This window comes from Saccopteryx bilineata, chromosome 1, assembly GCF_036850765.1.
Source record: "Saccopteryx bilineata isolate mSacBil1 chromosome 1, mSacBil1_pri_phased_curated, whole genome shotgun sequence".
NCBI lineage: Eukaryota > Metazoa > Chordata > Mammalia > Chiroptera > Emballonuridae > Saccopteryx > Saccopteryx bilineata.
Window position 1 is genome coordinate 389,885,779 of NC_089490.1, and position 13,018 is coordinate 389,898,796.

Genomic DNA, 13,018 nt, shown 5'->3' on the forward strand with positions numbered 1-13,018 from the left:
GTGACTCTAAAAATCATGGTGGTGATGTAACAAGACATGATAATATGATAACCGAGGATGCAGAGCAGACTCAGCAGCCGCAAGTCTGATGTGTGTGGTTCTAGAAGTACAAACACTGCATCTCAACCACCCCTTAATTTTATTATCATTTTGAATTATGATCAAATCCAAGAGGACTTGGCCTATGACTAAAGCATTTATACGATGCTTTTTTTTTTTTTCAATCTAATTCATAACATCTTGAACAAGAACAAAGGATGGTGGTTTGAGAGTTACTCAACTGGACTTTGAACCAAGAGAGTCAGTAAATAGAATGAATACCTCCAGCTCTTGAATGGGGTGGTATGGAGGAAGGGGTTGTAACATTTAAGGGACCCATAAAAATAGTGTTGTGTTTTAATGAAATCTGCAGGTGATGCTAATGGGAACTTTTGGGGGGTTCTAGTGAGAACAAAGGATGACATAAATGGACATAAAAGCTATAGCTGTCAGCAGAAAATAGAGTGAAATGACCTAAAAATGTTGTCTGGTGCTATACGAAGCACAGATATGCAATGGGTGGGAAATGAATTGAAAAACTAATGAAGAAAGCTGATAAAAAAATTAGATTAGAATATGATATGTGATCTGGCAGAAAAACAGACAAAAGCTGTTTTTGCGGTCTGGAGGTAGAGAGCACTGACATTGGGCGGAAGGAATGGCAGGATCTGTCTGCAGAGGACCAAGGGAGCCTTACCTGCAACCCTCAATTCAGCTTCAGTAGCTGAAGAGAACAGTACAGACAGGGTGAGCCAGTTGACAAAAAGAGATATGGAGGCTTAAAGAGAGAGCTGAAGAGAAAGAAATAACAGATGACAGGTGCAGAGACCACAGATAAATGAATGTGAGATGTAACACATGTAGCAGGAGGTGGGATGTAACAGAAAGACTGCAACATTCTAAAGGAAAATTCTTTGTCCAGAAACTTTTCCTGTATGGCTAGGTATTTCCCCAGAGAACCCATGAAAATAGGATTATTCTGGATTTCAAGTGAAATTAGGCAAGCGCCTAGAAGTTCTGTTATCAAGAGCTCTATTTAGAAGTTTTGTAGGAATGAGACAAACTAGAGATTGTTGTTTTAAAATGTTTGTGTTACAAAAATTTAACATAACATTGCAAAATATTTAGAAGACAGAGGAAGAAATCAATTATAAGCCAACAACCCTAACACAATTAGTAAATACAATTATCTTTTAAGTTTTTTAATATTTTCCTTATGCAGATTTCCTTTATGTAGTTAAAACTACAATATATATACACTTTTCCTGTTTTTTTATAGTATATGAAAAGCATTTTCTAAATTGCTACATTGTCTTTTTATAATTTAAATTTCTAACATGCTGTAAAGTATGTATGTACTAACCTTCTCCCAGTGCTCTGTGCATTGATTTCCCATCCTGACATACATGTATTTATTTATTTGCCTGTTTCTATTTACATGAATAAACAACTTTGTAAGAGAGATGTTCCTTAGCACTTAAACTGCAAAGGGTGAAACAGATGTTAATGCATCACCTTGCTTCTCCACTGGTACACTGGGTGGGTAAGGAGCTGACTTACAGTTGGGAGTTTACCGTAGCATGCCTGGCCTTCAGCAATAAGTTTTGCAGTTTGAAGGCTTGAAAAGGGAGTTTGAAACATTTTTTAACTCTGGCAGGGGACCTAACTGAATTATAAACAAGATGCAATGGGGAGCAATTTACTTTCAGGAAACAGTGCATGAGAACTAAGTCCTTTGTTTAGTTTTCTTGGAGAGAATTTGCTTGGGATCACCCTGTCTGGAAACACTCTCCTTCCCTCTTATCATCAGCCCAGGGTGGGCAAAGTGCTTTAAGAAGATTCTTCCTGGGGTTTAGTGTCAGGAGAACATTTGGTGAAGTAACCAAGGAGAAAAAACTCAGCATTGCTTACGCTGACCATTGCAGAAGCTTTCCGCAGCTCGCAGGGCCTGTCTCATGATATGATCTCACTGATGTCTTGGTCTGAAAACTAGCTCTGCTACTGAAGATTACTCAGGCAGAAAATATCTTGGTATGAAATGCCAATGCTTAAGGCATTGGATAAGCCTCTGGTGTGGTTGTTTTGCTATGCAGAAATGGAATCCCGTTCACCACAATGGCAACTCAGTTCTCACAGGTTGGTTCACCTGTCCTACAAAGTGACTGAAGACTGATTAGTCCCTGTTGGATTTCTTCCTAAATTGGGGGTGGGGGTGGGGTTTAGAAACCAAAGATCTTGGACATTCTACTTCTGATTTAGCTAGTGCTGGGAATGAGAAGATGAGGAGGATTTGAGTACCCATCTGCAGTGTGGTCAATTTCTAGTTTCTATACTTTCACACTCAGTTCTTCCTGGCCAACAGAGAGCCTGCAACCAGTTCACCAGATGCATACCTATGGGAAGAACCTTACTCAAAATGTACTGTATGTTAAAGCCACACTTTATCAAATCTCTCCTTGGATATAGGATCACATTGTTCACTTACTTTTTTCTGTAATTGGCATGTTGAACAATAGATAACAAGGCCCAGTAGAGTTAGAAGTTCTTAGAAACTGAGCATTAAACTTTTGTGCAGAAATTGGTGTCCGGCAGTTCTGTTCAGGTGTGCTGTCCAAACTACTTTGGGGCTTTGCGACATAGACCAAGCTGATGTGGCCTACTGGTTTCTCTCTTCAAATTAGTGTTGCCAAATTCTTTGGCAGATAGGCAATAAAAAGAAAACATTTAAGGGCTTAGACTTCATCTGAATTTCACAAGAAAGGAGAACAAACTCAGGGATCATTAATTCAGGGGACCGAATTATGCCACAGGAATATATATCTTTAGGGTTTGGTGACTTTCTGCAAAACAAAACTCCAGTCTGCTAATTTTGCCAATCTGTTAGTGGGAAATATGCCACAGACATTTTCTTTTCTTTCCCTCTATACATATATCCTTTTTCCTTCTGTTTATAGAAGCAACAGAAGCCCACTTTAAATCATGTTTCTTCCTAAGATGTTTTGGATCTTTGATCTTACTTTTCGAAGACTGATCCATATTCTGTGTTTGTACCACCTTGGTATGGCCAGTTTGTGCTAAATCATTGTATGTGATCTGCTCTCATATTTTGCTTCTTTGGATTCCTTGCAAATGGCTCATCTCAAAATAGCAGAGGACAACCCAATTCTAATAGAAGTCTGCTCTAGTGAGCAGGCCTGGTTTTAGGAAGAAAAAAGAGATGAGAATAGTCTAAAAGAACTCTGAACTGTCACAGTCGAATCTAATTGTGTAGGTCAAGGCTTACTGCCCGTGTTCAGTTTGAGTAAGCAAGGAGTAGTAGCAGGACTATATGGAATATTATAGGAGCTTTGAACGTTTTTGCTTCTTGGCACGTTGAGAACAAGTTGGAATGTTTTAATTTGGTCCTTTTGTTTTTTATTACTTTTATATGTGAAACATGAATGTCTCTGTTATAGATCTACTATTATTACATTTATATTTAATTCTGTCCATGGTAGTCCTTGAGTTGTTGGCCACTTCACCAAAGTAATTTAAATAAATTCTGACTCTTTGCTATCAGATATCCAAAATCAAGATGTTTATGTGGAATTGACATCATAAATGAATTCTTTAATCCTACATTTTTGGTTTTAGGAGAAAACAGATACTACTTAAACAGAATTCTTTTTTTTTTTTTTTATCAGAGACAGAGAGAGTCAGAGAGAGGGATAGATAGGGACAGACAGATAGGAATAGAGAGAGATGAGAAGCATCAATCATCAGTTTTTTGTTGCAATACCTTAGTTGTTCATTGATTGCTTTCTCATATGTGCCTTGACCATGGGCCTTCAGCAGATCGAGTGACCCCTTGCTCAAACCAGGAACCTGGAGTCCAAGTTGGTGAACTTTGCTCAAACCAGATGAGCCCATGCTCAAGCTGGCGACCTCGGGGTCTGGAACCTGGGTCCTCCACATCCCAGTCCGACACTCTATCAACTGCGCCACTGCCTGGTCAGGCTTAAACAGAATTCTTATAAACAACTTTAGTTATTTTTTAACTTAAAAAATTTATTTTTCGCCCTGGCCGGTTGGCTCAGCGGTAGAGCGTCGGCCTAGTGTGCGGAGGACCCGGGTTCGATTCCCGGCCAGGGCACATAGGAGAAGCGCCCATTTGCTTCTCCACCCCTCCGCCGCGCCTTCCTCTCTGTCTCTCTCTTCCCCTCCCGCAGCCAAGGCTCCATTGGAGCAAAGATGGCCCGGGCGCTGGGGATGGCTCTGTGGCCTCTGCCCCAGGCGCTAGAGTGGCTCTGGTAGCAACATGGCGACGCCCAGGATGGGCAGAGCACCGCCCCCTGGTGGGCAGAACATCTCCCCTGGTGGGCGTGCCGGGTGGATCCCGGTCGGGCGCATGCGGGAGTCTGTCTGACTGTCTCTCCCTGTTTCCAGCTTCAGAAAAATGGAAAAAAAAAAATTATTTTTCAATGACACTTGATATACAATATTATATTAGTTTTAGGTGTACAACATATAGTGATTAGACATTTATATAACTTACAACATGATTACCCCAATAAGTCTACTACCCATCTGATATATTACATAGTTATTACAATATTATTGACTATATTTCCTATGTTATACTTTACATCCTCATGACTGTTTTTATAACTGGTAATTTGTACTTCTTAATCTTTTTACCTTTTATTATCCATACCCCCAAGCTTTAGTTATTTCATAAGAAAATGAAATTGGGACCTGGCTGGGTTGTTCAGTGGATAAAGTGTCGACCTGGGGCACCAGAAGTCACAAGTTTGGCCCCTGGTCAGGGCATGTAGGAGAAACAATCAAAGAGGACACAACTAAATGGAACAATAAAACAATGAGTTGATGCTTCTCTCTCTCCTCTACTCTCTGTCTCTCTCAAGTCAATGGAAAAATGAAAAAAGAAAATGAAATTATATCAAGAACTCACACTAGTTTAACATGTTTAAAAATGTCTAATTATTGCCTGACCAGGCTGTGGTGCAGTGGATAGAGCGTCGGACTGGAATGCCGAGGACCCAGGTTCGAGATCCCGAGGTTGCCAGCTTGAGCGCAGGCTCATCTGATTTGAGCAAAATTGCACCAGCTTGGACCCAAGGTCGCTGGCTCGAGCAAGGGGTTACTCGGTCTGCTGAAGGCCCACGGTCAAGGCACATATGAGAAAACAATCCATGAACAACTAAGGTGTCGTCACAATGTGCAGTGGAAAACTAATAATTGATGCTTCTCATCTCTTCGTTCCTGTCTGTCCCTGTCTCTCCCTCTCTCTGACTCTCTCTCTGTCTCTGTAAAAAATATAAAAATAAAAATGTCTGATTATTAAATCATTAATTTTTTAACACAGCTCCTGCTGCATTTCTTTGATATGTTACTCTAGAGTTAATTAAATACTAAGCTAATAAGATAGGAGAACTATGGAATTTTATTAATTATTTGATTGCTAAAATCAATTTAGGAGACCTTTGTACTCTACCATTTCATTTTAATGAATTGATTTATACCTTTTTGATATATATAATTCACCAAGAAATTTTAATTTTGATACCCCTGGATCAAAATTATGATGGCCAAAGGATCCAGAGATGTCCTGAACTTCTAATTCATGACAGGTTAAAAAGAAATAATCAGATCCTTATGAATTATAGAAGAGAATATCTTTGTTGTGCTACCTGTTGTATGCCCTGGCCGGTTGGCTCAGTAGTAGAGCATCAGCCTGGCATGCAGGAGTCCCGGGTTTGATTCCCGGCCAGGGCATACAGGAGAAGCGCCCATCTGCTTCTCCACCCCTCCCCCTCTCCTTCCTCTCTGTCTCTCTCTTCCCCTCCCGCAGCCAAGGCTCCATTGGAGAAAGGTTGGCCCAGGCGCTGAGGATGGCTCTGTGGCCTCTGCCTCAGGCACTGGAATGGCTCTGTTTGCTGTGCTGCAGAGTGACGCCCCAAGATGGGCAGAGCATCGCCCCCTGGTGGGCATGCGGGAGTCTGTCTGACTGCCTCCCCGTTTCCAGGTTCGGAAAAATACAAAAAAAAAAAAAAAAAGAAAGGTAGAGAAGTAAAAATATGTACATGTATTAGCTCATGTGAGAAAAAAAATGCACATGTGAAGAATAAACCAGAGACCAATGAGATTCATTACCTACAGGGAGGGCATTGTTGGAAATGGAGTGAAAAAGTAAAAGTGGGGGGCTTGGGGGAAAGTAACACTTTTGGAACTATGTAAATATTTCACAAAGGCAAGATATCTATATATATAATTAACAAGGATGAGAGGCCGGCCCTAAAATTGAATACAAACAGAAACAAATGAGGCAAACTGTATTTCAAATGAATAATATAAACATACTGAAAGGAATTGGGGAGATTATGTAACTTTTGAACAGTATTTGGACTATATGCTCTCCCTCAGGCTAAAAGCAAAGAGCTCTAAACAAGTATTGACTTATAATTAGTAGGCTGCTTTTTCACAGAGGCATGGGTTAACAATTGCTGTACATTTTAGGATTGAGCAAATAAGTAAATATATATTATGGATAATGGGGGCCAGATTTCTCTCTGTGAGAAAAGGAAGTTTCAAATATAAAAAGGGGAAAGAATAGAAGCTACCTTGTAGCAAAGAACTAAAATTGAATCAGTGTGAACTCATGGGTTTTAATATATATAGATAGCTAGCTAGATAGAAATGAATCTAGGGATGTACATGTGCGCGTGTGCACACGTGTGTAGTGTGTGTGTATAGACCTTCATCTGTTTCTTAAGTCTTCTGAGAAAGCCTATAAGCAATGACGCATTTGAGCAAAAGCACATCCATCACCTGCCTAGATCTTGTTATTTATTTATTTATTTATTTATTATTTTTTAAAGATTTTGTTTTACTTCTTGATTTTACAGAGGGGGAGTGGCGAGAAGTATCAACTCATAGTTGCTATAGTTGCTTCACTTTAGTTGTTCATTGCTTGCTTGTTGTATGTAACTTGACCAGGCAAGCCTAGAATTTCTAATGGGTGACCTCAGCATTCCAGGTCAACACTCTATACACTGTGCCACCACAGGCCATACTAGATCTTGGTTTCTAAATAATATTTTCTACTAAAAGCAACTTGGGCTTCTTGGAGAAATGGCTGGTTCCAGGATGGGGTTGGGAAACAAGATAGATCTGGAACATCTTATTTTATCAGGAAGTGAGAAAGTAATCAAAGAATTGTGTGGACATGTCAAAAGGACATAGAAGTCAGCTTGAAAGAGATTCCATAGACAAATCTGGGATAATTTAAGCATCAAAATAAATAATGATAATAAAGGACTATAGCCTATTGAATAAAGTAAGAATCCATGAATCCAGGTTAATATAAATAAATAAAGAATGAATGATCGAGAAAGGTAAGCTCTTCTGTGCTGTAGAACGTCATCTTATAAATGTAGTTGAAATGATGTAACTAGGAGGAAAATTGCCATTTGGCAAACCCATAATCATTGTTATTACTTCTGGCAAGAATTATCAATAGATGCTAGAACTAGTAAATGAAAATTTGAAAAGTTAACAGTATATTTCCACAGCCTCAAAATATTTCCCCACTAGATACTTATTAAGTACAACCTAATTGCTTACTCCATCGAATTTACAGTCTAGGAGGGGAAAGAAGTCTAGTAACTTTAAAACAAGGCAGCAAATTGAGAGTACTGTTAGAGTTTCAAGTAAGATATGCTGGGAATTGAATGTGAGTGGAATCAGGAAAAGACTTTACACAAAACATGGCTTTTTTTTTTTTTTGTATTTTTCTGAAGCTGGAAACGGGGAGGCAGTCAGACAGACTCCCGCATGCGCCCGACCGGGATCCACCCGGCACGCCCACCAGGGGGCGATACTCTGCCCATCCGGGGCGTTGCTCTGTTGTGACCAGAGCCACTCTAGCGCCTGGGGCAGAGGCCAAGGAGCCATCCCCTGCGCCCGGGCCATCTTTGCTCCAATGGAGCCTTGGCTGCGGGAGGGGGAGAGAGAGACAGAGAGGAAGGAGAGGGGGAGGGGTGGAGAAGCACATGGGCGCTTTTCCTGTGTGCCCTGGCCGGGAATCGAACCCGGGACTTCCGCACACCAGGCCGATGCTCTACCACTGAGCCAACCGGCCAGGGCCACAAAACATGGCTTTTGAGATGGTCCGGAAAGATTAGATAGGATTTTAACAGATGAAAGTAGAGAAAGGAAATTTCGAATTGAAGAAAAATAGTAAAAGTTTTGAGCAATATTGCATTTTCTGCTTTTTCCTTAACAGCCATCTTATCTAAAAGAATTTTCACTGATCTTATTAAGATCTTGTAATAACACTTTAGGTAAAGTGATTATGACCCCCATACTGACTAGCCCCCGCCCTAATGAAATGTTTCCAGTTATCTTTATTTTCAGTTAAATATGAATTTCATCAGTATGAAATATCTAAAGGCAGTAGTATAAATATAATTGTAAATCTTTTCATATCTAATATTAGATGCTCTTGCCCATCAATTGGTTTTATAAAATTTCTACTTTATAAGTTTTTGTATAAATTTGTACTTCTCTGTACAATAAGGCTCAGCAAAATTCTTTAACACATAAATTATTCCCTAGTTTGTTTGTTTTAGAAAATTTTTAAAGAGCTACATACAGGATATAATTTCACTAGTATTAGTCCTTTACAGCCAAGATCATGACCTAGATACCAGCATTTTTCCCTTGTGGAGTATGAAGCACACTTTGGGACTAGTTGTATGCTGGATAGTTTCATAAATTTAGGCTAGAATGTTATCATTTTAGACTTTGTTTGCTAGAAATGTGGCCTACTCCATTTACCTGAAGCAGCTCATTTGCTTTCTTTTTCACTTCCCTTTACTCAAGACAATAAACAGCACTGCCAAAAACTGCAGGATGAGATGAACACTTTCACTGCTTTTAAAGTCCCTCATCTAACCTAATTCTTTGCCAGGTGTTGTCCTCACACTTCCTCATAGGTGTCTTCTATGCTACTTTTCTGAGAGGGAAGAAGAGTGTGTGATTTGCTTTTTGGTATCTTGTTACTATATATTAACAGGAAGAAGTTAATTTTATCCTATAACATACTGTATGTTAAAGACAAGTTAGACACTTCCCTCTGAACTTGGTCAGGGAAAAGAAAAATGGAATAGGTAGCTCCTGAAATTTTTTTCAGTTCAGTTCAGAGATTCAGATTATTTTTTCTCCCTTTAGGCAACAAATGAAAAGTCGCAGCTGGAAATGGCTGTCCCTCTGTTGCTTGCCATCTTGATTCTAATGACTGTTCTCTATAAGATCAACACAGTTTCCACTCAGGTTTCCCTTGTCATTTTTAGGAGTTTTCTGGAACCTAAAGTCTGCCTTTGATAGTGTTGATTACTGGATAATTGCCTATTCTTTGGTGGAATTTCCATTTTTAGATTGCGCCAGGCTCTACGGCCTTTACTTCTTTGGCAGAAGAACACGCAGGCATTGGACTGTATTTTTCCCCCTTCCCCAGCCCAGCTTAAACAATGACTCATTTGGACCCTGGGGCTTTGCTTCATACTTTCATTCAGGGGCCACTTTCTACCCTTGTTTTTTTCATTTGCTTTAAGTGTTCTATTTGGAACCTTTTACAGCCTTTGGCACATGGATTTTCCTCTGAGGTTATTGTCAGAGAAGTATGCAACACCACCCCTAAACTGGAACGGACAAACTAGTTATATCCCATAAGCTATGTTGTTCTTATGGCAGCTGATAGAGGTCAGAGGGAGTACAGAATGAATATCTTTAAGGAAACATAATCCACAAAAGGTAGGGAGAGGCATATTCTCCAAAAAGACATGAGTGCCAATGTCATCCAATTAAAGACTGAAAGATTCCCTCTTTATGAGATACTCAGCGACTGATTAAAATTTCTTCTGCGTGTGTAAGTGGGAAGGGCAGCACTCAGAGGAATTGGACTCTGACAGTTTTCAGAGAGATATGGTTATGTGAAGAGACTTCCTTCCAGAAGGACTGGGTCTAATCTATAGTTCAGAGTTTTGTTGGAGAAAAAGACACTGTCCCCCTCTTGGCAGTGGTTCTGTGTGGTCTTGATTTTTCATTCTGATTTCAGCCTTCCGTATCTATCCATCCAATGACGATTTCTTGATTTTTCTCTTTGCAGCTTTCACAGTGTATGTCAGGGAACTCACATTCTGTTTCGGGAGTTCAGCTTCATCCAAGCCACCCCTCATAATCGGGCGTCCTTCTTACGGGCCTTCTGGAGATGCTTCCGAACTGTGGGCAAAAATGGCGGTGAGTCTTCCCAAATTTTTTTCTTGCCTTTTTTCCTTCGTTCCAAACTCTTGTGTCAGAGATGCTACCTCCATTACTACCACCATCACTCCACCATCACTAATGAGTGTATTAAGAGCCTAGTGAAATTCTGAGCACTTCATGTTAGTAATTCATTTACTCTTCACAACATCTCTCTATGGTAGATGCTATAACCCCCATTTTATAATAATGAAACTGAGGGTCAGAGGGGTTAAGTAACTTGGCACGGTTCAACAGTAAATTCTGGGGCCGGATTCATACCTAGGCAATCTGGTTCTAGAGCCTTTGCTCTTGACAAATATTAAAATACCATGCAGCCCTGGCCAGGTGTCTCAGTTGGTTGTAATATCATCCTGATGCGCCAAGGTTATGGGTTTGATCCTCGGTCAGGGACATGCAGTATTCAGCCAATTAATGCAATGTGGGTGGAACAGCAAATCGATGTTTTTCTCTCTCTCTCTCAAATCAATAAATAAAAAAATTTAATACCATGTAGTAAATTTAAGAAATGATGTGAATGCAAAGAAGGAAACTCCTGAGTAGGGGATGGGATGGGGATACTCTTGTTAGAGAAGGTTCTCCTGAGAACCGGCTGTTTGATCTAGGTTGGGAAGGGAGAATGAGAGTCATCCACACGGGTGAGGGAGGGAAGGGCATTCTGGGTAGAGCCTGCTGTGGTGGAGAAGCATAAAGGGACCTGGAACATGCAGGAAACAAAAGGACAGAAGGAGGTGAGGGGGCGGAGCCTATCATGGAATAAAAGAAAGGAGTGCTGGAAGACCCTTTTTTGTCATAAAAGAAAGAAGTTGTATTTTGTTCTGTAGGTACTATATGAAGAATTTTATCCAATAGAGTGGTTTCATGATATCTGATTTCTAGAGCATTCTAGAAGTAGCATGGAAATGGCTTAGAAGGTGAGACTGGAAGCCGGGCACATACAGTGTGTCCGTAAAGTCATGGTGCACTTTTGACCGGTCATAGGAAAGCAACAAAAGACAATAGAAATGTGAAATCTGCACCAAATAAAAGGAAAACCCTCCCAGTTTCTGTAAGATGATGTGGCAGCATGTGCGCATGTGCAGATGATGACGTAACACCGTGTATACAGCGGAGCAGCCCACGGCCATGCCAGTCGAGATGTGGACAGTACAGAGGAAAGCTCAGTGTGTTCTGTGCCTTGCTAAATTCGAATCCGTGACCAAAGTGCAACGTGAATATCAGCGCGTTTATAACGAACGCCACCACATAGGAATAACATTACTCGGTGGGATGAGCAGTTGAAGGAAACCGGCAGTTTGGTGGAGAAACCTCATTCTGGTAGACCATCAGTCAGTGACGAGTCTGTAGAGGCTATACAGGATAGCTACCTAAGGAGCCCTAAAATATCTGTACGTGAGCCCACATCGAACTGCACTGGATAGGTATGAAACTGGGAGAGTAGCAGACTGGGAGAAAACTGGGAGAAAACCTTGTAGTTAGCAGACTTGAAGTGGCGGAGGTGAGAGATAACAAAGCCAAAACAGAGGCAGCATCCACAGAGCTGGAAGGGTACTTTCAGAGATAGAGCCCACAGGATTTGGTGATTTGGTTTGACAGGGAAGGTAAGTGTACCGTTCTGTAGTGTTAAGTACACTTATCTCTGAAACCATCCCTACCATCCACCTCCAGAATTTTTTCATTTTCCCAAACTGAAACTCTGTCCCCATTAAACATCAACTCTCCATTCTCTACCTCCTCCAGCCCCTGGCAACCACCATTCTCTAACTTTCTGTCTTTATAAATTGGGCTACTCTAGTATCTCATGTTAGTGGAATCATATTTATCCTTTTGTGAATGACTTATTTCATTTAACATAATGTCCTCAGAGTTCATGCATGTTGTGGCAAGTGTCAGAGTCTCCTTCCTTCTCAAAGCTGAATAATACTCCTTTGAAAGTGTATATATTTTATTTATTCATTCATCCACTTGATGGACACTTGGGTTGCTTCCTCCTTTTGGCTAATGTGAATAATATGATAGAAGTTTTTGAGAAGTTATATTCTTTGGGACACAGTTAAAAAGCTTCGGTAAGCAGCAGGAAATATAGGTCAGGTTCCAGAAATACGGATTTTGGAAAGTAGAATAAAGTTGACTAAAGTAAGTTTTTCATTTTGCTTTACAAATCCTTGAGAGAAGAGCTGCGCGCACTGGAAAACACAAGTCCTTTTTATATTTGCATACTGTTGGTTTGGCATATTCTGATTATATTCTAAGGAAGATACTAAGAAATATACTGATTGAAAATGTCTTTTTTGAGACTTTAAAGATCTTGTTGAGATGAAGGACAAAATGTACCCACTGGCAGCTTCTTGTTAAAAATGGAGTTAGAGTCTTACATTCAGAATATTAAAATAGATTAAATTGCTCCAAAAATTTCAGATTTAGAATCTCTACATCAAAACATTTGTTCTCATCTGTTTTTAAGGGCTTGTTTGTATTCCTACCTTTATATATGTGTTATTTAAAATTAAAATTGAATACCTTTAAAACTTTTTTTAGTGATTGTAAAAAAGTAGAGGAAGGCCTAAACTATGCTGTTCACCAAAATTAGGGGATATTTTATCGCTTCATATTCATTTTGAAATATCTTCTAATTTTTGTGAGCAGTATATTTCTTCTT

General features: G+C 40.0%; 1 protein-coding gene and 1 non-coding gene across 6 annotated transcripts in view; one reads left to right on the top strand and one right to left on the bottom strand.

Moving 5' to 3' along the window:
- The window catches only part of CSTPP1 (centriolar satellite-associated tubulin polyglutamylase complex regulator 1), a 182,693-nt gene that overhangs the window by 72,388 nt on the left and 97,287 nt on the right, over positions 1-13,018 (top strand). For all 5 annotated transcript variants that reach the window (XM_066251447.1, XM_066251444.1, XM_066251446.1 and 2 more), the window contains one exon: positions 10,208-10,338. In XM_066251447.1, the coding sequence (XP_066107544.1) occupies positions 10,208-10,338 (131 nt within the window). The remainder of the gene's footprint in view (positions 1-10,207; positions 10,339-13,018) is intronic.
- Positions 8,109-8,184, bottom strand: TRNAT-GGU (transfer RNA threonine (anticodon GGU)). The gene has a single exon. It is a non-coding gene; the product is annotated as a tRNA-Thr (tRNA).